The following is a 25,748-nucleotide window of genomic DNA, read 5'->3' on the forward strand; positions in this document are numbered from 1 at the left end:
AAGGCCTGTAAAACCTTCTTTACCAGGTGGCCAAAGCTGATCCTGGGTAAGGAATTTATATGAAGACACTATTAAGGTTTGAACACAAGCCATAGTTCACCAATAGTGGCATAGCTTATTAAGAAGCTGTGTTCTGGTCCCATGAGTTGACTCAGGTTGGACTAACTGTAAAATTGATGATGGTTTGTGTCCTGCCCTTATTGTAGATCACTTCAGACAGTTGATGTTTGAGATGACCAAGTCATGAAGAATGATTGGCCTATCACTAAAAAGTCTGGCTCTGCTCTCAGATGTAGACTATCAGACAGAAGAAAATATAATACCACAATGTTTCATTTGTGCTCTCCGAAGAGAACTGGGCAAATGCAGGAGACGTGTGATGGTAGGAACTTGCTGAGTCAGCATAACTCCCGTTGAGCACCCATCAGCATTAGTTCTTACAGAAAAGATGGTTTAACCTTTCAACTGGAGCTGCTTTCACATATCCTGCAAAAAGAAAATTCCCTTGAGGAATATGAACCCCTAGCATGTAGAAATTTCTTACTTCTCTGAATCATTTATAAAACCATTTAAGCTTGAGAATACTTTACAGAGTATTTGAAACTATTTTCAGTTTCTTTCAAGAATGTCATCATGGCTGCTGTGTCTCTACAAACTAGTTTTCCTTCCCATCTGTTTCAGCAGCCAGCCCATCCCTACCTCCTGCTCTGCCAGCTCTTTCTCCGCCCCCAGCTCCCACAAAGACCTCCGCAGGTACAACTGACCCTGAAGAAGCAACAAGGCTGCTGACTGAGAAGAGGCGCCTTGCCCGTGAGCAGCGGGAACGGGAGGAGCAAGAAAGGAGGGAAAGAGAAGAGCTTGAAAGGTGATTCTAGAACTCTGCAGTGGAGAAGATAGGTTTTTTTAGCAGCCTCCTAGCAGCTTCTTGTATGTGTTCTGCTGTTATATTGTGATATATGAAGCACAGTACTGAAGTGCAGGAGGCACGAGTTCCTCCCCAAAAATGAATTTTTCCTGTTGGATTTTTTGTGTAGGTGCAATATATACCTAAGCAAATCTGTAACATTAAAACTTATCCCACATATTGCTTTAAAATTGGACAAGAAGAGTGAGCAGATCCTTGCTGTAGTGATTCATTGTTTCCTCAGAGGTTAACAAAGCTGTATGTGTTTCTTCCAGCTAGGGAAGTCTGCACAGCTGTTTTCAACCTAGTGACTGGGACAATGTCACTTACTTTGAATTGTAAGTTCTCTACCATGGGTGATGTTTAGGTGTCCAACAGCTGTGACTTAAAGCTCTTTATTTTCTCCCTTAAAATCAAGACCACCAACAGTTTTGGAGGGCAATTGATGTTGCGTCTCATTCTTTAATCAAAATGAGTAGCCCATCTGCATGCTTATGACTGTGGCTAGAACACAAGGTGAGCACCTTTTTAGAGGGATGCCATGCCTCTGGAATTTGTTGGAGGTCTTTAACAACATTGCTAAACATAGGAACAAGGCAGAGCCAGTTAGAATTGCCTGGCTTTCCAACAGGCTCACAACATGGTCCCTCTCGAGAAAGGTTTTAAAGAAAATAAGCTGCTGTGGCATAAGACTAATGTGAATACATACTAAGACTGCAAGATTAAAAACAAAAGGTTAAAAAGAATAAATCACAGTGAAATGAGTTTTCAGTCTCTTTCAGTGCCTTCATAAATTAACTTGAAAGGAGTTGTGGCCAGTGAGATAAAGCAGTTGTGAAGAGTTTCAGGTGTACCTTATATTCCTGAGATACAAACTGAAAGCTGAATTGCGATACTGCTCAGCACAAAGGAATGAATATAAGGAAATAATTCTAACTTAACTCATGTGGTGGTGGCAGTCCTTGGTCTAAGAGATCTTTTTTGGAGTTGAGTATATGAAAGTATCAGGTGAATCATTTGCCCAGCAGAGAAGGAGCTGGGGATGGTGGTTGACAGCCGGCTGAACATGAGCCAGCAGTGTGCCCAGGTGGCCAAGAAGGCCAACAGCATCCCAGCTTGTATCAGGAATAGTGTGGCCAGCAGGAGGAGGGGAGTGACCGTGCCCCAGTACTCGGCACTGGTGAGGCCGCACCTCGAGTACTGTGTGCAGTTTTGGGCCCCTCACCCTCAGTACAAGAAGGACATTGAGTTGCTGGAGTGTGTCCAGAGAAGGGCAACGAAGCTGGTGAAGGGTCTGGAGAGCAGGTCTTGAGAGGCTGAGGGAGCTGGGGTTGTTTAGCCTGGAGAAGAGGAGGCTGACGGAAGACTTTATCACTCTATACAGCTACCTGAAAGGAGGTTGTAGCGAGGCGGGGGTCGGTCTAGTCTCCCGAGTCACTAGTGATAGAATAGGAGGAAATGGCTTCAAGCTGCATCAGGGGAGTTCTTGGCTGGATATTAGGAAAAATTTCTTTACTGAAAGAGTGGTCATGCATTGGCACAGGCTGCCCAGAGAGGTGGTAGAGTCGCCATCCCTGGAGGTGTTCAAAAAACATGTAGATGTGGCACTTCGGTTGATGGTTGGACTTGATGATCCTAGAGGTCTTTTCCAACCTTAATGATTCTATGACTCTAAAATAAATGAGCTGTTACGACTTACTAGAAATGAAGAACAAAATGAAAATGACATTCTGAACTATCCAAGGTGTATCTACTTCTTGAATGTGGAGTTTTGTATTTTTTGAGATAGTAAATTTAGTAAAGCTAAGAAAATAAATGCAGACAGTCATCAAGGAAGATCACAAGTATAGAACAGCTCCAATATCCACTCAACAGGTGAGGATTCTTCAAGTTGGGAAGGCCATCTGCCCTCTATTTCTGAGTGGAGATATGATAAGCTAAAAAATCCTGAATAATTTGGGTAACATCAAAGTTGAAGGGGAAAAGTTATTCACCCCCATAATACAGTGATGAGGAGGCTTTAAGTGAGGTTAGGAGGTAACATTCAAAAATGAGTAGAATTAAATACTTTTTTTTTTAATTCAGGGGTCATTGCTGTGGGATAAGGTGGGTGCCAAAGACATATACTATTTCAAAATATGATCAGCTGGAATTACAGAAAGCAGTGTTTTGCAAGATCCATTAAAGTCAATGATACTGTTTCTGATTCAGAAAGTACCAGAGTCATAGATCAGTGGACACAAAGCAAATGCTGGAGAAGTATTGGTATTGCCTTGCGAAGTTTTTATGTCCCAGAGGGCTTCACCTCTGGTCCCTGCTGGAAGCAGAACACGCAGTTTGGCATGTGTGTTAATGCTTTTCTGAATGAGAGAGCAGTGCAGCCTTTATCCAGCTGTTCTGCAGTGCTGGTGTCGTGGGTCAGGAATCTGGTGGTTTAGGATTTTCCCTCCTTTTTTAACTTATTTTTCTTACGCCTGTTCCATGATTAAAGGCAAAAGAAGGGGGAGCTGTCCCAGAGGATAGCTGAAGAAAGAGCTCGCCGAGAAGAGGAAGAAGCTCGCAGACAGGAAGCGGAAAAAACCCAAAAGGATGCCGAGGAGGAGCGGGAAAAGGAAGAACGGCTGCGCCGACAGGCAGAAGAGAGAGAACAGAAGGAGAAGGAAGAGATGGAGCGCATTCAGAAACAAGTATGCTTCCGTGCTGGAATTTCTGTGCCAGTCTGGTTGGCAGCAAAGTGGATGAAGCAACGCGTCTTATGCAGCACCTAGATGAGAGGGATATCTAAAGTTTAAGTGCTGTATATAAAGTGGATAGGGTTCTGTCAGAGTCCGTTCCATGGAGTGGTTCGAAGAGTAAAGATATTTCTTCTTAACAAAAGCATGTGGTAGGGAGTTGGGTTTTGTTTGGGGATTTTTTCCTCCTGTGGAATTTGTTTATTTAGAAAAAATCCTTTCCTATTCCTGATAAATTGTGATTGAAAAAAATGAATAGAGTTGTATTGGGGGATTTTAATGAATGGTGTTACACCAGAGAACTCTTTGTCCCCACAGTTATAGAAAGTCTAGATGCCAAGATAACTAACTATTCAGAGTGTTGGAGACATAGCGCTACTGAGTTCTAACCCTACGCTCAATATTGCTTTTGTGTGGGGCTAGTGGGAGGGGGTAGGTTTTGACCACTTTATTCAAGCCAAGGAGAACCTTTACCTACTGCAGTCCTTCTGAAATCAGAGCAGCTACTCAAAAGACATAAGAGTAAATAAATCAAAATACAATTTTTCAAGTGCTCCCATTTTTAATGGACATAATGTTGGTTTACCAGCTTCAGAAGAGGCTGTGGAAAGCATTTTGGATAGGACTGTTCTCATGCCTGCTCTTACTTTGTGCATGGGCTTTCTTGCCCCCAAACTTCAACACTTCAATCTGCCTCATAGACATTAGTTTATTCTTCTGGTATATAATTAAATGTATGCTTCTGAAAATAAATGTTTCAAGGATTGTGTTCGTGAGTACACCTTAGAAACTGCAGTTTTCTTTTTCAGAAGATGTACGCTGCTTTCTTTGAAATGCTAAACCAAAGTACATCCCTAGTTTAGTGCTCGGAGATAATGCATGGGCAAGTGTTTTAAGGATGTTACAGCCTTAACAAATGAACTGTTGCAGTAGTTTCATCCTACAGCACACTCACTGTCAGGGAGCAAGGCACCTCTATAGTATATTCAGTATATACAGACAAGTTTTACGTTTAATCAAAAAAGCGTGAATGGAAAGCTTGTGCAAATGTTCCTGTGGCTGTTTGTCCTTGCTCTCGTTGAGTGGTGACTCTGGCCAAGTAAAACATCGTACTGCTTTTATTTGACTCTCAACATCAGCCACCACTCAAAACGTGAATCTCTTGAATACTTTCCTGGCTGCTGTTTTAATGCTGAAGGTTAGGAAATGTATCCTCACTTGTCATCTGGTGCGCTTTCATGCACACGCCCCAGCAAAGGCACAGAACCAAATGTGATGTCCATTGTTTAGTTAAGTATCTCTTAATGCTATGCAAAACACAGAAATAAATCAAGAAATGCACAATTCAGTCTGAAAAGATTGTTGGTGACTTGTAAACCCCAAAAGTGTCTTTTCAAGGTGTTGTAAATATGCATAGTTAAGGGGATATCAGCATAAATCTGACCTTAAGTAGTAAACTATTCCTTACTTCTTTTTCTTTTACCGTCAGAAAGAAGAGGAAGCTCGCCAACGGGAAGAGGCAGAGCGGATTCGCTTAGAACGTGAAAAGCATTTCCAAAGAGAGGAGCAAGAGCGGTTGGAACGGAAGAAGGTAACTCAGTACATGCAGAGAAACTGTAATTCATTTTGCCTTAGCAGTTTGCTTCCACGGCAGCTGTAGGAAGTTATCCATGATATAAACGTGCCCTCAGAAAAGCCACGGTGCTCATCTGCGTAGCCTGATGTGAAGGTGAAGGGAGTATTGCCAACAGTAATAAATCATCTTTTTGCAACAAACAGATGCAACTGATAAATGACAAGCAGTTGTGGTTTGGGAGAGATATTTTTAAATTAATGCCAGCAAACATTATTTTACCCCTTTACATTTCATTGTAGAGACTTGAGGAGATCATGAAGAGAACTAGGCGTGTAGAAGCTGTAGATAAGGTCAGTGCTGCTACTTAACATGTGTGAACATTGGGCATCTTTCACGTCTTTAGTGCCATTTTTAACTTAAAACTGTGCTTCCTTTGTAGAAACCCAACGACCAGCAAAATGGACATATATCAAAGGCAAATATGACTGGAGAAGCAGGTATTGTTTTTAACTGTGCCCTGAGCACAACCAGTGAATAAATGCCTACCAAGCCCAATGGTTCGAGATGCAGTTCTGAAACTTAGCACACTAATTGCAGTGAAGAAAACCATGAGAGAAGCGTAACTGAAGTCTTAGCAAACATTATTTATTTAGCCTTTCCATATAGGTAATTAGTTATTACTAAATGCGTCAGCTGTTTTAGCAACTTGTTCACATTGGTGTTTAATGAGAGTTGCTTATCAAGTTTCATTATTTATGAACTGAAAAGAAACAAATTCTTTTCTGATTTTGGTCACAAAAGAAGCCAGTTCTGTAGTTTCTTTTGCACAGTATTACAGATGTGGTTGTTACAGACTTAATCCATTTTCTTAAAGGGTTATTTCATCTCAGTCATTAAAACAATCTGTTCATTATCCAAACATCTCCCAGTGATTTCTCTTGTCCACACCTGCTGCCTTATTCACTTGGTCTTAATTTCTTTCTCTTTCAAATTCAGCCCCTACAAAAGGTTAGGGTCTCCCTGTCACACCCACACTTTCAGTCTTCCCTTCTATTCTGTTCCCCCTATCTTTTTTTTCCTCCTGTTCATTTTAGGTAGTTTTATATAAGATTTTAATACTTACAATGAAGGAAGCAAAATAAAATGTAGCTCAGATTCAACCATCACCAAATATGAATTAGCAGTATTTAAAGATACTGAAGTCAAGCTATCAAATAGCTTATCCTAGTGTAGCATAAAACATTAAATTACATTAATAATTGTTTCTCATGTGTTTGAGTTGAGAAACACAGAAGGACAAATAACAGCACTGGCTGTGTGTACTTTTTTTTATGTTAAAAATGAATGCTATAATTAGCACTGCCAGGAAACCTTTTGGCACATACTTCATTACGTGTGTTTGAAAGTTATTTGTTTACATATTATCTTAGGAGAGGAAAAAAATTTGGGAACTGTTAACACAGAATGCATCTGGATGCCATCTTTTGCTGCAGGCATTGTTGAAGGTGCTATAAACCACTTAATTCTTGAAACTATAAATGGCTCTATAACCTGTGGCTAGTGTTTTTGTGCTGGAGGTAGAAGTAGTCAGTTTCCTAAGGCACATGAGAATTTGGACCTCCATTTCCCCAGGCCCAAGGAGAGGCTGAAGTTCTTGAGTCATTGGATAAAGGGAAAACTGCCCACACCTTCAGGGCTGCTCTGCTGTTTGGCTTTGCTTTATCTAGATGTGCTATTGAGTTAAAGGTATGAATGAATGGATGTATTTCAGCTAACTCTAATTTTACATATTATGCTCTAACAGACTTCTGACTACACACAAATGGTGTTTTTTCTTCTTTTTTTTTTTTCTCCACTTTTACTGTTTGGCAAAATATGAGGCTTTTGTGAGAATGGCCAAAACACACAATGAAAATCTATCACCTTTTTGTCATTTGAAACAAATGACAAAAGGCCTCTGCTTCAAAATAGGCGATAACTGTGTCTTTCCAAATCAGAACTTTCTTCTGCTTTTCTCTTCTAAATGTTAAAGCCAGTGTATTTTCCTTTTGTTTTACTTGTAGAAGCACTAAAACCTGTGTTGCTAATACTGTTTGTGTAAAAACTTGCCAAAGATCAGACATTTGGTGTAAAAGGCTTCAGCCCAAGCATTTAGGGCATAGCACAGCAAGGGCAGCTGAAGGTGGGTCTCCTCAGATGAGGTTTTGAGTAGGAGAGATAAATGTGTCCAAGCCTATGAATACTAAATTGTCCTTATGATTATCATAACAGATGCTAGTACGGGTGGGGTGCAATTGCTTCCTTTTACTGAGCTACAGCTCAGTGAATTACACTCCTGAAATAGTGAAGCTGTAGGTAAAATGCAGAAGGCTGTAGTTGTACTTTAAAAGAACATCCTGAAGCAGGCCAATAACAGGTATCATATGGCTTTTGGATGAGGCACAAGGATACTCTTAGGTTGCTCTCTACAGCATTTTATAGCAGTGATTTGGTACTTGCTGAGAGAAGTATCCTTTTTTCCCCTCTTGATTTCCTTTTGGGTTACAGTCAGCGATCAATATGGGAACTAAGAAATACCAGTGTATGGAATTGTTGATGTCCCAGTGTTCTCTTATGCCATTCTTTGTTGCTGCTTGAAAAGTGGCAGCATAACATTCTGTCAGATACCCGCCTGTTTTGACCACTGGCTTATGTGTTGGAATTGAGTATATCATTGTAAAATGTTTATTCTTTTCTGCAAAGTCATAGCTTTGAAATCTGTGGCATTTACTTCAGACCTGAAACAGGGTCAAGTTTTGTGTGCCCAAAAATTTGACAAACGAGGCGGGGTGGGGGAGGGATGGGTTGGGAAGTCCTTTTTTTTTTTTTAAAAAAAAAAAAAAAAACCAAAAAAAACAACCAGTAGCTTGCCTTGAATGTGCTGTCTTTTGTAGGAAATGTTTTAATCTAGTCTGCAGGTAGATGATGTTGCTTGATTTGAAAATCTGTTTTCTCTCTAGTCATAACCAGTCCTGCATCTTCCTTGGAACGCGCAGGACCACCTCAGCTTCAGCAAGCGGCGCAATCTCCGCAAGACGGGAAGCCCGTCACCTGCACACGTGTGATTGTTGCACATCAACTCCCCGTAAATATGGACAGGTAAGAACATTGCTAAGTGTTGGAGGGTGTTTAGGGGACGAGGGTTGCTAGAGTAATAATTTATTTTCAGATCCATGTATTCGTTAACTAAATAAGAGGCAGCTGTTCAATCTGCCTTGTTTCCTGTTTACCTTCAGAAAAGAACTTTGTCACCTTTCACTTAGCAGTAACCCATTTTTGCCAACTGATAGGGAAGAAATTTCTAAAAATACAGCACATTCTTTGCAGTCTCGAATGATGTGGTGGTTGCCAGCAATTACTACATAAATTGAAACTCAATGGAAAGGGCAAATTTCCTCTGTTCCTTTCCATGAATTAAGCTTCATAAAAACCACTCTGGATTTGCAGTGCTAGTTTTCTTGATTGGAATAATGAACAGTGTGCTTTCAGCCTAGATGTTTCAATTTCTAAGCTGCTTGAAGTATTAGCAAGTTTTGCTTACTAAGCAAAAGTCTCTCATGTGAGATACAGAACTACTCATTTTGGCTTTGCATTTAAAAAATAAAACCCCTTTGTCCTCTATAGGGAGAATCTGGGGAGGTGGGTAATTAACATTGGGAACTCATTGTAGCCATGAAGCAAGTCACTCAGACTTTGAGAAATTGTTGAAATGCTTGAAATCTTGGTGTTGAATCAAGTGAAATCTCTTACATAAGCATGAGCTGTCAGTTATTTCCATTTTAGTAATGCAGAAAGCCAAATAAACCCTTAGTCCTTTCATGTTTTATGCAGGCAGTCTCAGAATATGCATGGAAAAGCTTGAACGTGGGAAGCCATCACGCAGTCTGCAATGGGCGGTATGCTTCAGGGTGTGATTGGCACTAATTGAGGGGAGAAATTTCCCCTCTCTCAGTCCCACCATATGCCTGGGGGATCTTAGCCTGCTGTCATGCTGACAAGGAGGCTCCTGCTGAGAGAAGTTCTGTCAGTGACACTGAGCCCTGCGCTGCATTGGATGAGCTGCGCAGAGCTGCTTCATAATTGTCTCGAGCAGATATTAAATGTTAATCGCTCCCAGCCTTATATGCACCTTGATGCTTGTAATATGAAATGTGCCACGCTAATGAATGCTGTCATGTATCATTATAATCCGTATGGAAGGAACCTCAGAATGGCCAAAGTGAAGAATGAATACATGCAATTGAAGAACAGTGACAAAAGTAGGAAGCGTGTATAAGGCTGCGGAAGGGGAGACTGGTGTGCCAGGTTAGGGTGTGGAGGGACTGTACTTCAGAGGTACATCCACACTGACTGGGAAGGAAAAGGCTGAAGCGCTTGGCAGCATCTCTGTATAAGCTTAGCCCTGGTAGCCTGAAAAAACTGTTGTAAGGAATACATAGCAGCAAAGACCTTATCACGTGGTAAAAGCCACGGGTGCCAACACCACTGCTGCTGCATCTCATGTGCTGCGGTTGCCTGGCATCTAGATATACCTGATATTGTAGCACACATGACAGCAACAGCTGGGGAAGGTCTTTTGTGTGAGCACCTCATTCCAGTCCCAGGACAGATTTGGCTTTTGTCTGGAAAAGACTTGAGCATGTTTTTAACGGCAAGATAGCTCAGATATCTGACCAGAGCTTAAAAAGGCTTTGCCGGGGGGACTTGTGGCATGTGCTTGTATGGGCAAGGCGAGGAGTCCTCTTAAGGCCTAGAGCAACAGTCAGTCTTGTTCTCTTCCTACAGTGTCGGAAGTGTGGGAAGCTTCACTGGGTCTAGAACAGAAGCAGCATGTCGGTGGGTCTGTTTTGTACAGCACTGGGGTCTAGCCTGAATGCATGTCTTCGAACAGGACTGGTGGCTAGTGTTCAGTGATCAAACCCAGAATACCTGTATTTGGGGTCACTCCCCAGACACTGCAGGTGCTCTGTGCCTTGCACCAGTAATGTTGAAGGAAGGTGCCCTTGAAAGCTTCTAGAGGTTGTTGTGAAGATAAGGAGCTGTACTCTGGGAAGTTGCCTGACTGCTTACTGTGCTGAACCTTCATCCCTGTTCCTCCCCATGATGCCATCCACCCTGTGTTGGCCCTGGGACTGGGATTCAGTTGGAAATGGCATGTTTGCCTCTGTGGTCATGAGTACAATGAAACTGAGAAAAATTAAAAGAATTCTGGTGGAGTGAAAGCAATTTGATTTCAGTACTTCACCATTCTCTGCTGCTTTTGATCAGCAATGCAGGTCTTGTTGTACTGAAACTTCATTAGCTTTCCAAGACAATTGATCTTGATAAACCCTAATGAAAATGCATTGATCTGCTGCATTATTTACCATATATCTATTGTCAACAATTATTAGTTTTATTAATAAACAGTTATTGCAGATGATAGATTGGCGCAATTATCTATCCCACCTCATAGTTTATCAAAATTGTTATTGGTATTCCTTCTCCTGTGTGTGAAACAAATGAACATTCATCAATTTTTCTTAGGCTTAAAGCTTCTTCACTTTGCATTGTGAAAGAAAAAAACCAGATATATTTGCTTGTGAATTGAGCTGTTTTACCATGTTAGCACTCAGTGTTTTCAAATAGATCTTACATGAATTCTTGGTTCATAGGAACAATTTATTTTTTCACGGTTGTCTGAGTTAAAGTGACGTCTCTGAACATGAACATGATTTTTGTGATATGTAGTTCTAAGCGGTGCTACAGGATTTCTGATTTTGCCACCTATGCTTGCTCAGAGTATCTTCTCCGCAAATAAATTGGGTTAAACAATTTAATGCTGTAATGCTGATGAAGAATAGTGAATTATTATGGGGGGGGCAAGGAGTGACCTTACATCTGACCTGTACGTCTGTGGTGAGAGGACTCACAATTGAACTTAAACAGAGACATTTTTCATCCAGGTGTACTATAATGGAAAGGGCAACACTAAATGTTGTTTTTTTTAAAATGGTGCATACCTTGGAAATATTTTAGTTAATAAAGTGTCTGGAATTAGCAAGAAAACTGGTAGTTCATGGATGCTACAATATTAGTGGCATGTTAACCTCTGGCTAGATTCTGTTGGTTTTTTTTTTTCCCCAACCAATGGAAAAATGAATTTAAAACAGTCATTTGAAAATAAGATGTGTGTTAAAGTATTTTCAAACTTTTTGTAAATTATAAAAGATTCCAACAAGATAATTTTCTGGATTCTAATTTTTCGTTGCTTTACTGAACAGCAGAATCCTGGAAGCAACAGAACGGTAGGAGTTGGAGTTGGATAACCAGTACAGCTGCCTAATCCATCTCCCACTTGCAGATTATTGCTTGTTCTCTGCTTTTTAAGTCTTTACCCAAGCTGGATCCTGTCTGCTACATCTCAGAAAGCTCTTTCAGTGCAGTGGTTTATGTTGACATTATTTTCCTCATTATATTTATTCTTACCCAGTAATTCCTTTTTTTTCTTTGTGCTGCTTTCTATAAATGCCTGCGGTAGGCCGCAGTGACAGCAGGTCACCTCATCTGTGTGTCTCCCTCCCGTATAGAGGGAGCTGGGTACATTAGACAACCAGTTTTTAGAAATAGTTAGACAAGGTGATTGTGTTAGTATCTTGTCCCTGGAAAAGAACGTTACTGAGTTCAAATTCTCACCTAGTGTTCATTGCTCTGTTGGTAGGATAGCAGACTTGAAACTTGCTTTTGCACCCACTTCCCTTCTTTATGCCTCCAGCTCCTCATTGCTGGCTGATTTCAGTGCTGTTGTCTCACCGGATTAAAAATAAACACTGCTTTACTTAAATCATCCAAAAGTCTGGGGTCCATTTTGCTGTTATTGTCTGAGACATCTCTGCTAAAGTCATATCAATAAAAGAGATGACTGACACTGTCTTTCAGATCAGGAATACCAGATGTGGAAGTATTTTAGCATGTTCCAAAAGCCTGTAAATCAGTTTGGGGTGGTTTTGGTTTGGGTTTTTTTTCTGGTGGTTTTTTTTTGGTGGTGTTGGGTTTGGTTTTGGTATTTTTTCTTTCCTTCTTATTTGGTGTGGATTTCAGATGGGCAATCAGAAAGACAGATATACTAAATTCTGCAATTCTGGTCTTTTTTTCTTCTTTACTCCCTTCAAATTCTTTACATATAGATTAGGACTACACAGAGCTTTGGCTAAAATCATCTACATCAGACCTAATTTTCAGTAGTTTTTGACTTCTTGATGTTCCAGTTCCTTTAATTAAATTAGCTGGTCTTCTCTCAACTTCCCCTAGTCTATCTTGTTAATATTGATGTGTCCGGTTCAAAATGTGAAGACGTACAGAAGCTTGGGGGCTTTTTTTAGCTGCTTTGAAGCTGTCCTTCAGATGCTTGCAAGACTGCTACATTTGGAAATGCATTCTGAATAACTTGGGCAACTTTATTTTTTTATTACATAGGTGTCTCACTACAGGCACGCTTATGGAATGTGTTACAATGCCAAAATTATCCAGTTCTTAGAAACGTACCTGCGCTATTGTGTGCCTGAAAAGGGTATCTCCAGTCTTGTGCTGGACACCAAGACATCGCTAAGAATGTACCATGAGACAGTAAAAACAGCTGTAGCAGGTCAAAAATCTACTACTTTTTGTGTTCTTTGCTTTAATGGCCTGTAGCAGTCACTTAAGGAGAGAGTGTAAAGGGGGAAAAAAAAGTAAGTATCTGGAGATCTAAGCATTGTGGCCCAAATGCAGCCATGGGCTCAAGTAGTCCCTGAGCTGCTAATTACCAGGGTATATCGATCTCCTAGGCATTCGTCTAAGCTCCTTTTGAGCTTGTAGCCTCTAAGATGTCCAGTGGAATTAATTCCACAGCTCTGTTCTTCCCTTTGTTTCTTCTAAGCTTGCTCCCCTAGTAATCTGGTAGAGCAAATAACATAAAATATAGAAGTTTTTATAGCATAAAATATAGAAGATTCATAGTCATAGTTCCCTCTTCTGTACTGCCTTTGTTATTGTATAGACTCCCCTGTCTGAAAAGACATCTTTCAAGTCTGTGAATCCTGGTCTAACTCAGTATATAACGCTGGCAGTGCAGCGACAAATGAATATGAAGAATTATTTATCTACGAAGTCAGCTGATCAATCAGATGGAAACGTTGATACCTGTTTGCAGAAGCAAGTGTCTACTTCATTGTACCAATGCTTGTTGAAGAACTATGCCATTAAATTTATCTGAACGAGCAGTTGTTCTCTTCCTCTCTCTTTCTTACCCCATCCATCAAACTTGCTGTGTTATCCTAGCTCTGGTAAGGTTATTGCTAGTAGATGGGGATGGAATAAGTAATAGGATACCTTATAGTGAATAATAACCTAATAACTATACATTATAGAACAGGTTTTATTAGTCCTAAAGCATTTCACAGATTCTGCTCCTCATCTTACAGTTGTGGATCTCTGGCACAAAAGAGTGATGTGACTTGTGACCTCTGCCAGGCAGCCAGCAGGATTTCTGTCTCTGCTCTCAAACTCAGAGCAGTGAAGCACACTTTTCACATTAAAATTTTCTCAGCGTATCCACAGATTAAAAAAAGGGGAATGCCTTTCTGAAAAAGAACCAGTGATCGTTTGAAAAACTGGGAAAGGCTTGATATGAAAACCAGTATGTTGTTCTTGCAGGAAATCTAGGCTTTGGATAAAGTGTTGCTGCTTTCAAAAGAGCCATAATTATTTTCTGTCTCTTGGAAAGTATGGTAAAACAATTCTGTAGTTGTTTGTGAAGAGTTGGATACCCAAAGAAGCCAGCAAATGAAAATAAACCATATGCCAATTACAAGCAGGTTTTAGGGGTTTTTTGTTGTTGCTGTTTTGGGGATTTTTTTTGTTAAGACTGGTGAATGAACTGTCAGGAGAAAATTAGCCTGTGAAGCCGAGCCACCTGCTCAGAAATGGCTGAGGAGATTGATAGCCTAGTTTAAGTCTAGGAAAACTGCATCTGAGCCTTTGTGGCTGAAGCATTTCCAAACCACCTGAACAGTCGTGATGTGGTCCGAACCCAAGGTTGCCAGGATGTAACTGTTGAAGGCTGTAGGAAGCACCTGTGAAAGAGCACATGATTTTTGAGTGTCATTTTGAGTATTTGCTCTTTCTCAAGGAGCTTATGGTCTTGTTACTCTCATCCTGTTCACTGAAGTAGCACCTTGCTGTCTTGCCAGAGGGAAGAAACTGTGTGCTGTCTGCAGAGACAGCAGGATTTGACAATATGGGGCCTGATAAAAGGGTTGGGAGGGGAGGGGCGAGACTCTGAGACAGGATCAGGTATCTTCTCAGGAGAGTATGTGTAATTGGAGAGTGTGCCTGTGCTCCTACCGCTCCTGACTGGGGGAGACGTACCAGAGCTAACTCAGAAGACATCTCTGTCAAGTAGGAGATAGAAAAAGAAAGTGCAGATTGACATGTGGGATGCTGAGAGGTGTTTTCGTTTGGCTTGGGCATGATCAGTGGGAGGGGTGCAGTCAGGTAGTGCCTTGGAAATAAGCCTGAAGGACTTATAGGGGAGGAGGGACTGAAAGGAGAGCTGTGTTGGTAAGGGAGTTTTTTCGCTGGCTGAGTAGCAGGTAGAAGAGGCTGCTGCAAAACCGGAGGCAAGAGGGATCCAAGGAATAACAAAAATGAGTGATCTTATCTAAGGGTAATTACGTTGATTTGCAGTAAGCAGAAGGGTGTGGCAAAGGTTACGAAAGCTGAAAAAGATGTTAGAGGCTGTAAATGGCATTAGGTGCGTGGCTCAAGATGGCAGCAGTGGTGCTGCAAGGGTTTTCGTACCTCATCGCATTTCAGTCACTTCTCAGAACTGCACTGTCCACGAATGCTGCATGGTTCTGGGTAACTACTCTCCTGTGTACTTGAGGGAAGGCATATCTTGTACTTGCCTTCAGAACAGTTTTTCTGCTGTGGTAGAAGCAGAAATTTTTTTTCAGTGGCTAAAAGAGTGCTCCGGGTTAGTGCAGACTCTTCCATTGGTAATATTGCTTTGATGAGGGCTCAAATTCTGTTTTAGATGAAGTGCATGAGGAAATACCTATGTTTCTCTTTCAGCAATCTCAGTCCAGAGGAAAATGCAAATGAAAATGGAATGTCTATGCAGAGTGATAACTTTGAAGAGATCATAAACCTGCCCATTGGTTCTAAACCATCCCGGCTGGATGCCATGAACAATGATGGAAGCAATCGTCCTGAAATTCCTTTGAATCCAATCCTAGCCTTTGAAGATAAGGGGACTCTCTTGCCTCAGGTAGATAGTGTTCAAACGCATCAAACAGCAGGTACGTTCACCTTGGTTCATTAACATTTGTAATGTGTTGTAATTGACAGAGGACCTAGAGCTCTTAATTGATGTCAGTTCATTAATTTAACCATTTTTAAACCCCATATTATTTGGGGAAAGGAGGATATCTCCTCTTTGTAAAGCTGTGCATGCCACGCACATACAGACGCTGTGCAAATTATGGCGAGGCCTTACCTTTTGGCTGGGGGGGGCTCAGCTACACTGCACTTCCTGCCATTTGAGGTTGCTTGAAAATGCTTGCCCCGTGCTTTGAGAGAATGGGTAGCAGTGAGAGCTGCTGTTCCTAGCCTGTGATCAGCAATCACGTTCCACTTCTGCAAGCGTAATATCTGATACACACGTGCAGAAGGGGAGCCGGTACCTACCTTCTGTGTGAAATTCTGGATGCGCTTCCCTCGTCAAGTTCGTGCTGACGTGAACGTTGAAGGATGGTTTGCAGCACACTAGGTTTTTTTGAATTACATGACAACTTTTTAAGGACGTTAGGTAAACAAATACTAACATAACAAACTAAATTGGACTACCATCTTCTCTTTTTCTGACTAGAAAACCTTAGGGAAATCACCTTACGATAAAAAAATTGCATAAATGCATAGCATTTTGAAGTAAGCATTGTCATTCTTTGCTGACCTGCCGCTTTTGATACCTTCTGTTGTAGAAGTGATCTGATTGTTTCTTCTGAAGAGCCAAAGGTGATATGAGCATCTCTGCAGTCAGTGGAGTTTCTCCCCTGCTATGAAGGAGTGTTTTATTTTTTCTCTCCGGTTTTTTAAAGATTTCTTGAATATCTTTTTTGGAAGGACTTTAGTAAAACCAGCAGAAGAAATGATGGGAATAGACTTGGATCACCTTTCTAATAGCTTTCATCACTAGGAAAATCATGCTTCACGTGCATTACTTAATATGGCTTTTTCCAACAAGCTTTTTTCTGTTAGCGAATGGATATTTCTGCATTCCTTAAGACACAAGACACTGGAATCTGAAAGCAATGGGCTGATTTGGGTGGTGGGACTGATTCTTTTTTTAAAAAGGTGGGTGTTGGTTTAAAAAGCGTAACTATAAAATTGGCAAAGAATCTTTTACACTTTGTGGTCCTAATACTTGAAAAATAAATACCTCATTGCTCTACAAGTAGAGTTAATGGGGTGTTTTATTTAAACCTGTTGGTTTGAATATTATTGCAGAGAACTCTAATTATGGGGGCAAAGTATAGGCTTCTGTATCAGGTTCTTGTAAATGTAATTCCTACAGGGACATTCTGTAAATTGAGATGTCACTATGATCTTCTCACACTTTCTCTAAAAACACAAAACAAGGCAGGTTTTAAAATGTGAACATTTGAAAGCGTTATTTTTTCATGGACAAGAGGAAAACCTATTGTTCTCCTAGATAATGTATTTATGAATTTTGTTCAGTACAGAAATAAATCATTTAATTGAATAAATTAGAAAAATGTGGTAAAACAATACTGCAAGCTTGATTTTTTGTTACATCCATGTTCACAATACCATAAAAGTGTACACATACATGCACACGTGTGCAGACACACACAAGGAAATACCTTGTTCCGAGTCCTGTAAATTGCTGGTGTCCCCAGTGATGGAAGACTTTGCCTTACGAGACTACTGAAGACTGAAACCTGAAATATTTGATTTTTTTGGATGACGAAGCAGGCTTGTTTGGGGACTTCTTTGGTTTTGCTCGTTTCAGAGCAAATGGAAAATGGTCGTTTGTGCTTTTTATGTAGCGTATGATTTTTATAAAGCAGTACAGTTTGAGCGATAAAAGCAGCAACGCAGGTTGCTTTCTCTTTATTTTGATGCCGATTTCTACTGTCATTGTTCCATCCCTCGCTTTTGGTTGCTGTTGGGCAGAACTGTAATATTCTGCACCTTTTTGTGCTTTGATAACCAACACTGTTACAGGTAGAGCTCACTCTAGGTATTGCAGTTTGAAGCACCAACCAGGGCTTGAAGCATTGCTCGCTGAAGTCGGCGAAGACATCCTGGGCGAGGGGAAGCGGAGGTTTATCGGTTCCAGTTCGTGCTACCGCAGAATGTACCATTAAGACGCTGCACCCGCCCTGAGTGAGCGCTGAGCTCGGCCTGTGGGAAGCTGTGCAGGGAGTCTGTGCCAGTGGAAGAAATCCTGTGAGACAAGAGCTGAAGAATTTTTGAAGAAGTTGCTGTCTGGTGCTGCCAAGTGTTCATCTTACACAGGAGGTGGGATAAAAGCAATGGAAATGCAATGCAAGATACTTCATCTGCCAGAATATGTATGGAAGGGGAAAACCAGCTGTTCAGTCAGAATGCTTTCCATAGTAGCTTGTGACACAGTAAAATTAATTGGGTTCCTTTCTTGCTTTCCTTAGTTTTCCATGTACATAGCCACAGTATTTTGAAGTAATCAAAATATGTAGTTTTTCTTGAAACCTATATATAGCATGTAAGTACCAAATAAAACTTGTTTGAAATATTTATTTCTATTTATATTTTCATTTTCTTGCATAGTTGAAGCAGGACTCAATCTGTGAAGGAAAACTCTTCTTACTACTCCTGGTCTACTTCAAACTTTTCTTCAGGTTTCTGAAAATCTCGTTACTAGAAAAATCAGTAGTGTCGCAGCTAGAAATGGAGCAAAAACGTAGTAAGGTTTAGCTTCAATTTTAAGTCTGAGGATTCATTTATTAGGGTCAGGTTTAAGTTATGTCGATCTTGATCTATTTGGGCTCTGGTATAAATTATGCTGATCTGTTTTTTGTGAGATTTCAGAACACTTGCTTCACTCTGCAGCACAGATGAAGAGCCTGCTTCATTTCTCATGTGTCTTGGTTTTCTGGTTTGTGTGTTGATTTGTTGTTTGTTTTGGGGTGGTGGTTGGTTTTTTTTTTTGTGGGGGTGGCGGTGGTGTTGTTTGGTTTTGGTTTTTTGTTTTAAACAGGACTGCAGTAAAAGCTCTTTCTAATTATATTCATGCCAGCTTTGGTCCAAATGAGAGAGAGAGAATTTCCTCCTTTTCAAGGGCCCAACATAGAAACTAAAAGCTAGGGAACTGGGAGTAGAACTAGAGGTAGGAATTTAAAAAGAAAAATAAAATAAAAAAAAAATTGAAATTTTAAGTCTTTGGTTAAGCCCTTTTCTTTAAATGCAGGGAAAAAGAGTTTCTCTTCTGTTGAATGTTGTTCTTGAGAATAAAATATGTTATCAAATGAAGGCCAGCTCCTTTGCCCACTATGGCAACTATTTTCATTGTACCATCAAAGGCCATGCTTAACTATCCAGTGAGGTCGAACCAGCAATTGTAGAAGTCGCAGCCAGCTATTCTGAAGGTTTGGAGTAGTCACCTGTCACAGCAGCTGGACTGTGTGTTTTGGAAAGACTCAGCTCCTTGCTCACATCTTTACAGCTCAACAGAAATGCTTACAGGGATGACATTCAGTGCGCCTAGTTCAGTGCATCACAACTACTGAGTTATTCACCATTAGCTCTGCTTGGTTCACATGTCTCTTACCTCCTCGTTCCTGATGAAGAATGCTTCATTATTTTCTTTCTTGCTAAGACCTTGAAATAATGTTTGCAATTAAATACCTAAAAATGCAGATACAGGACAGATTCTAATGTCATTACTTAATATTTCATTGATTATTTTTTTTTCTTTTTGGAAAACGATTTAAAGTCACTCAAGGAGGTGCCCTGAAGTTTGAAATTTTCTGATTTTGTTCCTAGCTGTGTCATTCAGCTCTCTGCAGTCCTCCGTTTTAATAAGCCCAGCTGCCCACAGCTGAGCACATGGCTCCTTCACATAAGATTTCAAAAGAAAACTCATGTCACACGTGAATATTGGAAGTGCCATACTGCTTCACCTGAAGTCTGTCTGCCCTGTTCTTTAACAGGTCTTTTTACTGTGCTGCAGAGAGGCTTCTGAGGGCGGTGTTGCATAGGTTTTATTTGTTATGTTTTGTTTTCAAACAGTACTACTGGAGACAACTTGCAGTTATTAAAAGGAATCATTAACAGAAATGCCTCCCCCAAGCACCAAAACCAAGCTTAGAAATTTGGGCCACAGTAAAATGTAATGTTGAGCTCCTAGTTGACAGAATGATTTTTTTTTTATTATTATTATTTTTAATGTCACTTTTATTCCATGTTTGTCGCCAGTAGCAGCTCTAAAGCTCTACTTGCATATAAGGGTTATACCATGGTCAGATGTACCTCAAAAGACAGGCAACTCTTCTGAAAGGTTTTCTTAAGAAACACTGCTGTCTGGGAGCAGATGTTTGCCCTAAGAGTGGTTCCAAACTTCCAGTATTCCAGCCAGTTCAACGTGAAGCTCCAGGAGGATTCTTGTATTTAAAAACAAGTGTATTGATCAAAGGTGGAATTGGATTACTAATAGATGATGATGATGATTGTTATGAGATTACTATTATCTTACAGATTAAAACCTACCATAAAAAACTAGTCCCCCATAATTACAAGGCTCTGTGCTACATTTTTTTTCCTGAAAAATACTGTTTTGAGCTGCTAAAAGGTCTGCGAGATAGACTTCTCTGGAGGAGGGGGAAGAGAAGGTTGTTCAGTATCCTGTATGCATGTAAGAAAAGTAGTTGAATTTAAACGTATTACTACTTTTTTGTTATTTAACTCCTTTTAAACTGAAATATAAAATAAAAATATAAGATCAATTCCTAATTTTGCCAAATATGTTCACTTTTTCCCTGTTGCCAAGTACCTTTGGAAATAATTTACCATTTGCAGAACATAGATTTCTGTATTCAAACACGCCTCACCCAAATCCTCCATGGTAGCTCTATATTCTGAACATGCTCTGTGCAACATTTACCTGCCTCAATGTGCCTTTGCTCTTCTGCTGGAGAGCAGTGCCTACAGTGTAGGTAAGGATCAGCCTTAAGGCTTGCCATGTTCTTGTTTCTTCCAAATTTCTTGCACTTTGTCCCTCAGCAGTTACTTCCTCTAGTGACCTGTTAGTAGTTTGCTACCTTTACATTATGTGTTAATTCAATTATTTTCTAAAGTCAAGTCCCTGGAGTGTGCTCTGAAATAAGGGACATGGAACAGAAACAAAATAAAGATGAATGCAGAATAACCTGCGTACTTGAGAGATGCCTCTTCGGTAGCACTGGCCAGTTACATGAATAAAACCTCCTGAATACAGCGCTGGATTTTTGGAGGGGGTTGGTGAGGAAACTAAAAACAAACCATGGAAGATTACTCAAGTGTAACAGGTGTTTTCCAAACCATTGGCAGGAATGTAGCTGTAGTCCTCAAACACACTTAAGCAGCCAGCCAAAGTGTTCCAGGGATTGTCTTTTGACCTGCTCCGACTCTTGTTATCGGAACATCTCTATTGTTGATGAAACTGCAAGTAGCAGGAGAACTTTAACTACAGGAACCCATGAAAAGAGTTGTTGCTCTGAAAGTTCACGCTCTTGGATCTGCTAAGTTTTCATAAGCCATCTGGCTTAAATATTAACTGTCTTCGTGGCAAATAGCTGCCCTAAGTAGCTCTTGAGTTTCTTCTGTTTGTTGACGGACTTGCTCAAGGAGTTTGGACATTTGGCTTTTTGTGAACGCTAATGAAAATTCTGGATCTGAAGAGGAAAAAACAAGTGTTAGGCAACCTGCTGGTTTTCCCTGTATTTTGATGCAGATGCTTAGGAAGCTTCTATTTCAGGTTAGATACAGTTGGTGTTCTTATTACAGTGTAAAGTATAGAGAAGGCAGAACAACATTCTTCTACCACACAAAGCAGATACAGATTCAGTTTTCACCCCTTTGACCTTTCAGGAGTGTTCGCTGCTAAATTCTCCTGATCCAGATGTCTAAAGCTCAGCTGCCAAATTCAGCCTTATGCAACAGGTGCAGATCATGACACAGCAGGGTCTTGGCTCTGGATCTGCATATGTGAAGATAAATGCTATATACATTTATTACAGTATTATAACTCTCATCTGTACTGAACTTCTGCCCAAAACCCCAAAAATGGGAAAAAATACAGGAACATAATTTAAAGTATGAAAAAGATGTGAGACTTCCCAGCTTTAATACCAGCTAATCATGCAATTTGTTTGCTTGCTTTATGAAAGTAAATTAAATTCATATTTGAAAAGTTTTTAGGTTGCATCTAGTGCCAAACATTCTTATATTGGATGAAAACATCTGTACCTGAAGTCCTGTTCCCCTGCTGATCAGAAAGCCTTTAGTTTTAGAGCAAACAAACAAAAAAACCCTGCCTTTATCGTAAGATGCACTTAGTTACTTAAAAACAGGTAAGGTAACAGCTACCCTTGAGATCATTCTGTTTACTTAAGCGAGCAGAGTTAGTCCCCAGAGGAAGTTGCCCAGCACTGTCATTTCTGTTACAAAGCAGTGCCTGGCAGCACCCTGGGCCTCGGCCCAGCAGGAAGGACGTACCTGCTCGCAGTCTGCAGAATGTAGAGACGCCCAGCTGCTGAAAGCGGATCTCTCGGTGGGTAAGGAAATTCTTGAGGTAGGCCTGAATCTCTCTGATGTGACGCTTCAACAAAAGCATAATTTTTTCTGCATAAATGGGAGAACCACTGGAGATCAATAGGAGCCTTTAAAACACTTTGAAAACTGATTCTTGTAACAACATTTAAAATCATTAATGACTCATCCAACTTCAGCTATAACCAATGTTACTGCAGAGAACAGCAAAGGACTTCCATACTACAGCCTCTAACAGTATCGCTGATACTTCAGGTAAATGAAATGCGGAGTGGGCGGCTGTGCTGGGAAGCTGGTCCTTGTGCGAGGTGCGTGCTGATTTACGGACTGATCAGCCTGTCACACTAAGCCATCTGTGAAGCGATTTTGCTTTTGGACTCTGTTCACCCCTTGAGAGTCTGCTCTGTTGCAAATCCTCAATGGTAGGATTGGAACAGGTTGGTGTTTTCCCTTATTAGAGAATCGGAGAACTTCAGTTTCTCTCACATCTAAGGATTAAAATTTAACCATGCTTCTCTAGAGAATGTGGCAAGAATCATCTGAATGCTTTTTTGTTGTAATTCTTAAAGGCTCTCAGCTGTGTGGGACAAGTATATTAGGTATAAAGCTATTTGTTTTCTACAGGTAAAAATAATGCTCTTTTCTTTCACTTTCACTAAAATGTTAAAAAATACAGGCTACATTCTTAAAAGCCGCTTTGCTTCACTGCTTCTGCTAATCTAGTCTAGAATTACAATGGCAGTGTTTGGTTCAGTAAGAGGCTTTCCTTTTACTAGTCAGGGAGCAGAGCTGATCTAAAATTCTGGAACGCAACCATCCCCTTGTAGTTGTTTCTAGCAACCTCTGCCCCTATCCGCGGGGCGTGCCGTTCCGCTGTATGTACTGAGGAGGGTCAAACAGAAAGATGGAACAATGCCTCTTCTCTAAAACTTTCTCAACTTTCCCCTGGTCAGGAGTGTTTTACGCTATCCCACTTTCCTACTCAAGTTGTTTTTAAGGATCTCGGAACTGGCTACAGACTAGCCCTGCGGAATGGTAGTGCTTGAAGAAGGCAACAAAGACCTGAATCAGATCATTATCTATGGTCCATTTTTATCCCTTAGCTCGCTCATGCACTCAAGCACTGGTTTATGTATATTTCGAGGGTGACTGTAGGCGCTTTTATATTAATAAATTTGCAGAGACCAGATGGAGGACGCTATAGGAACGTTGAAGGTTGTTCAGTGCCCGACAGTTAACCAACTCCTTTGGGAAAAGGCTCATTTCACTCCAGGCAGCCACAAATATCTTTGAAAGCACAGTTAATGCTGCGTGACAGTTACCGTGACCTATCATGTGCTGGATGATGGAGGCAGCTTGAAAGGATGCCTCAGTGTGTTCCAGTTGGCCAGCCAGTCTCACCAAGCACTTTGTCAAGGCATCATCCATCCATTGGACCATGTGTACTGTGGCTCCTTCTGGAAGAGAGAAAGATAAGAGAGTAGTCTGTAAACAGAAAAAACACTGCCTAAATAGGAAAGCCTTTACACAGCTGGAGAAGCAAAATAAGTGCTGAACTTGTGCAGTAAGTATGTTTAGATTGTAAAAAAGGGTCGCGTCCTGAGGTTATGCTCTCAGTCAGGCAGGGCCATGGACTTGATTCAGAGAAGGGCTGATGGGTTTGTGTTCTGAATTAATCACTTTGTGTACGAGATCTACTCTTGCCTAGTGGGCTCAGTCTGCCCAGCAGACATGTCACTGTGACTTGTCACCAGTTGCACAGTGGTTACAAGAGATGCAGGAGATGAAATGTTTGACAGTGCTGGGACAGGCTGGGAAGATTTACATTGATCCTCTGTGCTATGGGGAGTACTGTGCCTTCCACAGGGGGTAATTTGGGATCTCTCATAAAATCTGCGTGCAGTAAACTGAAGGAGAAAAAGCCACTTTACATTTTAGTCTTTTTCTCCTCTTATATTAGTTTCTGCTCTCCTGAAATGAGTTCAGCTGGAGAAACTGGGCAACAATACAAATAAAAGTAGACAGGACGTGAACAGCACTGAATTTTGAGTAAAAAATTCTAAGCAGTTCAACAGAAAAAAGGGCAAACAGCGGAGCCCATGTCTCAGGCCAGTGAGTCAGATCTTGCTGCTCTTGAAGCTTACAGCAGAAATCCCAGTGAATTTAAAGGGAAAGGCCTGGGCTGTATGCCCACCCGTGCTTCATCTCCCATTCGGATTAAGAAAGGATATGTGCACTTCTCAGATTAAGCCATTTATGGTGGGGTCACTTCCCTACCTTGCTTTGCCAGCTCTGCAAGGCAAGATGTCACATACTGAAGAGAGTCTTCTTGAATGTCAGTGGAAAGCATGGTTTGGAGGAGACCTTCAACACACGGGCTCTCAATGATTCTCTACGACAAGAGAGAAATTCATGTTTAGCACTTCAGTTTTGTTTTAGTGGTGTCCGAGGAGTTCAGACGTACTGAATAACTCTTAGCAATACTGAGGGCTAAAACATGAATAATGGAAATGTCTCCTCCCAGATCTACCACAACCAGGTGACAAACACCTTGGACTGTTCAGAGATTGCCTGATTTTAGACATTGCCCAGTGCTTGCTCTGCCTGTGGGATGTTCTCATGATCACAGATCAGTCTGAGCTCGAAGAATTTCCTGACCTATTGCTGCTGTACCAGGCTGTATGTTAGTAGTAAGCTGTCATTTGCTCAAGTCTTGCTGCAGAGGCGAATAAGCCGAGTGCTCCAGGGCAAAGCATTGGGAAACGTGGAAGTTTATCAGTTTCTTTTATCTGCCTTCCCCCGGGCTTTGAAAACTTTCTGGTGATGAAATGCTCTGATCTGCAGAAGTATGAGATGACCTCTCACTAGCAAAGGTGAATTCTGTTTCTGGAATGTTATGAATTAAACATTTCTGTGCATCCTGTATCTTTTAGGTTGAATCTGCTATGCCAAAAGTGGTGTCGGGCAGCATGTATATAATGGGATACATGTTTTGGAGACTGAGCTGAAAACAGGAGACTTAGCCTGTGCTGATCTGGATTAAAAGCACATGAGACCAAGGAATGAGTCCGGAATGAGTCACCTGGAGGTGACTCATTACTTGTGAACTTGAACCACAAAGTAATCAGCTCTCTGGGGGTCCTGATAATGGAAGCTGCTCACACCTCTGTAAGGGAGCTCAGGTGTCTATCAGCAAAAGGGAATATCTCTTTGTCGTGTGCTCATTTTATGTTGCAGCTTTTTAACTTGCTGCTTAGGGGTTGAAGCTGGATTCAAGACTGCTGCCTTTCAAGCTCCCACGCTCTGTTCATGTCCTGCTGGCATAAAACCACTTTTTTTTTTTTCTTGTGCTAAGGACTCTCATGTGTTTTAGGGATGGTTCCTTAGAATTGACCCTGGAAACCTGGAACTCCCACTCATGTCTGTGGATTCATTTGTGCAGTGAGAGCTAAATACATTGTAAGGCACATTATAAAGCTTTATGAAGGTGAACCAGGTCCCTGCTGGTAACAGAATAAAGTCATAGAATTTAAGTGACAAATGGGGTAATTTTTTTAAAGCAAACTTTGAAAGAACGGGCCATTTTAACTCTTACTGTGGGCCTCGAGTTTGAGGGAATCTATTTCCCTGCAAAAATTTATTTCACAACTATCAGAAAGTCATGTAA

The 25,748-nt window shown here is 40.9% G+C and overlaps 2 protein-coding genes across 10 annotated transcripts in view; one reads left to right on the forward strand and one right to left on the reverse strand.

Annotated features, from left to right (window-relative positions):
• Window positions 1-17,059, forward strand: part of MAP7 (microtubule associated protein 7) — a 122,042-nt gene extending 104,983 nt beyond the window's left edge. For 4 of the 6 annotated variants that reach the window (XM_064447204.1, XM_064447206.1, XM_064447205.1 and 1 more), the window contains 8 exons: window positions 682-865; window positions 3,396-3,591; window positions 5,126-5,227; window positions 5,512-5,562; window positions 5,652-5,709; window positions 8,212-8,350; window positions 15,344-15,570; window positions 16,252-17,059. In XM_064447204.1, coding sequence (XP_064303274.1) covers window positions 682-865; window positions 3,396-3,591; window positions 5,126-5,227; window positions 5,512-5,562; window positions 5,652-5,709; window positions 8,212-8,350; window positions 15,344-15,570; window positions 16,252-16,262 — 968 coding nt within the window. In that variant the 3' untranslated portion in view covers window positions 16,263-17,059. The remainder of the gene's footprint in view (window positions 1-681; window positions 866-3,395; window positions 3,592-5,125; window positions 5,228-5,511; window positions 5,563-5,651; window positions 5,710-8,211; window positions 8,351-15,343; window positions 15,571-16,251) is intronic. The other 2 variants (XM_064447203.1, XM_064447202.1) reach the window with 2 other exon arrangements.
• Window positions 17,060-17,103: 44 nt separating this feature from the next.
• Window positions 17,104-25,748, reverse strand: part of LOC104050637 (uncharacterized) — a 37,524-nt gene continuing 28,879 nt past the window's right edge. For 3 of the 4 annotated variants that reach the window (XM_064447210.1, XM_064447209.1, XM_064447212.1), the window contains 4 exons: window positions 24,359-24,473; window positions 23,404-23,538; window positions 22,028-22,153; window positions 17,104-21,204 (listed from right to left, as the gene is read on the reverse strand). In XM_064447210.1, coding sequence (XP_064303280.1) covers window positions 21,083-21,204; window positions 22,028-22,153; window positions 23,404-23,538; window positions 24,359-24,473 — 498 coding nt within the window. In that variant the 3' untranslated portion in view covers window positions 17,104-21,082. The remainder of the gene's footprint in view (window positions 21,205-22,027; window positions 22,154-23,403; window positions 23,539-24,358; window positions 24,474-25,748) is intronic. The other variant, XM_064447211.1, reaches the window with a different exon arrangement.

The sequence above is a fragment of the Phalacrocorax carbo genome, chromosome 3 (assembly GCF_963921805.1).
Source record: "Phalacrocorax carbo chromosome 3, bPhaCar2.1, whole genome shotgun sequence".
NCBI classification, from domain to species: Eukaryota; Metazoa; Chordata; class Aves; order Suliformes; family Phalacrocoracidae; genus Phalacrocorax; species Phalacrocorax carbo.